Source organism: Cystoisospora suis (genome assembly GCF_002600585.1).
Source record: "Cystoisospora suis strain Wien I chromosome Unknown contig_2206, whole genome shotgun sequence".
Classification (NCBI taxonomy): domain Eukaryota; phylum Apicomplexa; class Conoidasida; order Eucoccidiorida; family Sarcocystidae; genus Cystoisospora; species Cystoisospora suis.
In genome coordinates this window covers 311-5,107 of record NW_027155005.1, presented here as the reverse complement: position 1 = coordinate 5,107, position 4,797 = coordinate 311, and the positions used below count along the sequence as shown (strand labels likewise).

Genomic DNA, 4,797 nt, shown 5'->3' with positions numbered 1-4,797 from the left:
CAGACATGCAAGATATACCTTCCATATATGTATATGAATATCCTCTCTATATACATACGTCACCTGTCATAAAAGCCGTGATGTTTTCGCTTTTCCGTGAAGATTTTCTTTTTCTTTTGTTATGGTAAGTTTGTGGATAAGGAGGAGGAGAAGAAGAAGATCGGCGCTTCTTTCTCTTCCTAGTTCTTCTTCTTCTTCACGCAGTGCAGTCCAACTCTAAAAGAGCTCAAAATTACATTTTCTCTCCTCTTACTCATCTCTATCTTCATCTTTAACGATTCTTCACCCAATGTGTACACACCAGCCAGATGCACGTAGATATTATCTTTCTATATCTATCTTCATATAGATATAGAATGAATCTATCTATCCGTCCATCTCCTCTCTCTCTCGCTATCTGTCTGCNNCTCTCTTTCTTCCTCCTGTATAAATGTAGATATCTCTCTCTCGCTATCTGTCTGCACATATACATACACAAACCATGTACGAAAGTGATCTTTCTTCTATTAATTCTTCGTTCCTTTTCATCTCTTCTTCTTCTTGTTGTGCTATGGTGTGTGTGTGTAGCATTGACTCTGGGGAGGTACTTTAAGTATGGCGTTATAAATGTAAGAAGAAATAAGGAACTCGCCAAACGCCTTCCCGTCAATATCAAGTAAGATAGGCAAACAAGAATACGTTTCTCTCTCTCTTCAGTCGCATTCCTCACAAGCATTTGCATGCACATGAAATACCTGGTTCGATAGCCCGTACCAAGAAAGCTATCTCTTCCTTCCTTTTTTTCTTTCTTCCCTCTTCTCTCCTTTTCTCTCTATCTCTTTCTATACATCTATACATATATACGCTTCCTTGGCTCTCTGTCTCTTATATCTCTAGCAGTTTTCATTCCTATGGCTTACGTCTTTCTTCAGCTCTACTTTCTGTTGTTTTTCTCTCAACGACTCTTCCTCTCTTGGCGGTCACCTCTTTCTTCCTCTCTATTCTTTGTGTATCTCGGTTTCTTCTTCACATCTCTTCGTATCTATCACACAGAAATCTTATTTCATTCCGTTCTTCTCATTCCTCTTCTTCTTTCAGTGTTGCTTGAACTTCTCCTCTTAGAGAAGACACGACAACTCACAAAGAAGGTAGTTCATTCGTCATTCAGACATACCAGCTTCAGACTCGACTTATTCCCGCGCTGTACGTACACTGTAATCAAGAGCCCCCGTAGAACCATCTTGCTCTCTCTCTCTCTATATATATATATAAGTGGACTTAAGAGATTTTCTTCTTCTTGACTGACTGAAGTACATACTATCGATCCGTGCCTGTGTCTATAGATAGATAGATAGATTAAAGATAGATGAATGTTTATCATGGAAAGAAAGAAAAGGGACAGGAGAGAGATAGGTGCTGATTGTCGAGATAAGAGGAAGTTGAGGAAGGTCTTTAGCTCGAATTTTCTTACCTTTCTTGTGGTGAAGAAAGGAAGGAGAATTCTGTCTTTTTTCTTCTGAAATGACTCGACTTTCTCTCAGGATTTTTCCGGCGATCTTAGTCATGGGAAGTGGCATGCATCCAGAGGTAAGGAAGGAGTTGTCAAAAAGAAAAGAAAAGAAGATTGTACTAAACGCATTCTTCTCTTTTCGTCTTAACCCTTGTCTAGTTCTTCAGCTGTAGTGGACTCTTATCATTCTTAGTCTCTCAGCTTACATAAGAATTCACCCCGCACATGCACTTCTCTCACTGAACAGACAGGCAGTCCGTTTCATTGGCCGCCTTTATTATAGATAGAAATATAGATATACACATATCACTCTCTCTCCTATGTTGTTTTCTTTCTCTCTCTCTACATGCAGATGTCGAGATAGATAGTTCTTTCTTAGCGGGGAAGAAGTCTCGTAGGGAGATAGAGAGTGGTGAATAAATGAACGACGCAGCGGCTTTTTTTCTTTTTGAGATGGGGAGACCTGCCTAGAGATCGATCAGTCGGTACTTCATCTTTAATTGTCTAATATTACGCTCACACCTTCCATGTATCTCCTCATATGTGCCTACAAAATAGATTTACAGAGCTAGGTATACGTAGATACAGGTATCGATGTAGACATAGATAGATAGATTAAAGATAGATAGATTAAGGATAGATTAAAGATAGATAGATAGATAGATAGATTAAAGATAGATAGATAGATTAAAGATAGATAGATAGATAGACATTTCTATGTTGTGTATATATAAGTATGCTTTACGCTTTTGTACGATGTCTGGGGGGCAGGGGTGTGTAGGTTGTATCTAGGTGTTTGCATAGTGATGCCCCCATCTCTAAATGGAAGGAAATTCAGATAAGAGTGATACATGAAGAGTAGTAGTAGCAGGAGTAGTCGTCATATAAGAAGTGGACGGATGGTGGATGGTGTTCATTCTATCTCTGGTCTGTTTGCTTGGGCTTCGTGCATGCGGGTGCATATATACACATATGTGTATCGTGTAATTCTTTTTCTTTTTTTCTTTATGTTTAGGTGTATCCGAACATTAGCCGTCCATCTGTCGAGAATATTCATGCCTTCATCTCGAAGAGCTTCCCCAATAAGATCTCCTCTCTCTACTCCCGTAAGGATTAGTTCTCTTCAACCTTAATCACGTTTCTCCCTCTCTTTCTGAATCGTTCTCTTTCATTCTTTCTCTTGTTCTGTGAAGGGTTCTTCAATGAAAAGAGCGCAACTTCCTCCCCTCTCTCTGTCCCTTTTTCTAGTCTCTCCAAGAGGTCCGTGCGATCATGACTATTCTCATGGCTATTTTCAAGCCAGATATAGATAGATAGATAGATAGATCAAAATAGACAGGCAGATAGATAGATTAAAAGAGATAGATAGGTAGATTTAGTATAGTTAGATAGAGATCATGGAGAAAGGAAGAGGAGAGACCTTGCGTCTTTAATGACGGTAGATGACGATGTCCGTTGTTCTTATCTTCTTCCTCCTGCTTTCTCTCCATAGCCCTTCGTGTTGTCTCTCGATTTCTGTATCTCAGGCAGTTCTGTCTGTCCAGGGAAATGTACAGATACTTGACAAAGAAGAATCTATCACGTCTTTATGTTGTCTTTCTCTCCTCCTCTTCTATTCTCGTCTACCATCTCTTTTTTTCTTCTCCCTCCCCTTTCATCCCTATGATGTACGTTGTCCTCCCTCTTATGTCATCTATCTTCTTCACTTCTTTGTCTTCTCTTTTGTATCCTCGTCCTTTCTTTCTTTCTTTCTCTTTATGTGGTTCTTTTCAGCTTCGGATGTGGCGTCATTCTTAGCATCGAAGTCAGTAGGTGGGGGGATTGGATCGTCAAGTTTATCCGCTTTATCTCAACCGTACAAGATTCTTGTTCTCCCCCCTTCGTCATCGTCGTCTTCTTCTTCATCTACGGCTTCTCCGTCTCTCATGTTAAGACATGCAGCCTATAAACTTCTACCACTCTTTTCTTTCGGATACGTAGTAAATACGCGAGGTCTCTATAGTGATAAGAGTACGAAAGAAGCTCTATTTGAAATCTTAAGAGATCCACCTACCTGGCTAACGTCTTTCAAGAAAGAGAAGAACAACACGGGCGAGACTTCATCTGCAGAGTACCGTCTCCCCTTCGATCTGAAAGAAGAAGATATCAAGACGGCAGCTATCTTTGCTCTCTTTGTAGATGAAGGAACACCGGGGGGGGTCCGCACCTACATTGAGAAGCTTCCTTTATCCAAGATTAAAGAGAGTCAGAAGGTCCTCTTCCATCATCTTAATCATCTTCTTGCATCCTTTCAGCAGGTAAAGGAAGTCTCGTGAAAAGGAGATCGACAAATACAGGACAGAAGAGAGAAAGAACGATAGAAGGATGAGGAGAAAGAGAGAGAGATCTCTTAGGAGTCAAGTGTAGAGATATGTTAATGATGTGGAGACAGAGTCCAGTTGAAGGATTGTTTCTATTCTCTTCATGGTGCATGCAGTCTAGATCTGTTGTGACTCATCGGTAGAAAGCATGTGATGAAATCTCTCTACGTTTGTATAGAGATGTGTATGGAGATATATGTGTGCATATACATCTATACATGTGTATATAGTAGTAGTCCGCGTCTACACAGAGCCTTGTTGCCCTTAGGGTCTTCTTGTATGACTGAAGTCGGCTTTGCTCCCTTCTCCACTCAGGAGGAATGAAGAAAAGCACGAGGTGCACGAGGCACGACAAAGAAGAGAAAGATCTAGACAGCTAGTTGACAACTCCCTTCTTACTTCACACGCCTCTAATTCCCCACACCATACGTAGCTCTGTCTCTCTCTCTCTATATATATATCTCCATATATATGAATCATGTGTTGTGGTATATGGATAATTTGTTCTTCTAGAGACGTTGAATTGTTTCATAGGGCGGGCAGTCTTTTGTTCTTGATGCATGCAGCGTGGTTTACTTTTTTCTTAGGGGGTCGCCTTATATACGGGTAGTGCCTTTCCTGTGTCTGATCATGGGGACGTGTCTACCTTAACGTAAGAGCGTAGACTTTGTTTGCGTGTGTGTGGGTATGTATTCTCTGTCGTTATCACTCGCCTTCTTGCTTTGCCTCTTTTCTTGTTTCTTGCAGCATATTCACCCCTACCTCTATCAGCAGAACGCTGCTTTACTGTGTAGAGGAACTCTCCAGCAGAGAGTCTTTACTCTTGTCCGTGTGGAATCAGGAGAAAACGATAAGCTCGACAAAGCAGCTGCCGATCAAAAAGTGAAACAGAAAGATGAAGTTTCAGGGATCGCTGGATGGTACTATGCCATGGGAAGTCTCTCGCAA

At 40.9% G+C, this 4,797-nt stretch overlaps 1 protein-coding gene across 1 annotated transcript in view; it reads left to right on the top strand.

The window, feature by feature from the left end:
• CSUI_004658 (uncharacterized protein) overlaps window positions 1-4,767 on the top strand; it is a gene marked incomplete at its 3' end in the record, with an annotated part of 8,767 nt that extends 4,000 nt beyond the window's left edge. Inside the window, exons 6-10 of the mRNA XM_068064843.1 lie at window positions 568-655; window positions 1,521-1,566; window positions 2,505-2,595; window positions 3,263-3,786; window positions 4,597-4,767. Coding sequence (XP_067923181.1) covers window positions 568-655; window positions 1,521-1,566; window positions 2,505-2,595; window positions 3,263-3,786; window positions 4,597-4,767 — 920 coding nt within the window. The remainder of the gene's footprint in view (window positions 1-567; window positions 656-1,520; window positions 1,567-2,504; window positions 2,596-3,262; window positions 3,787-4,596) is intronic.
• Window positions 4,768-4,797: the final 30 nt, after the last annotated feature.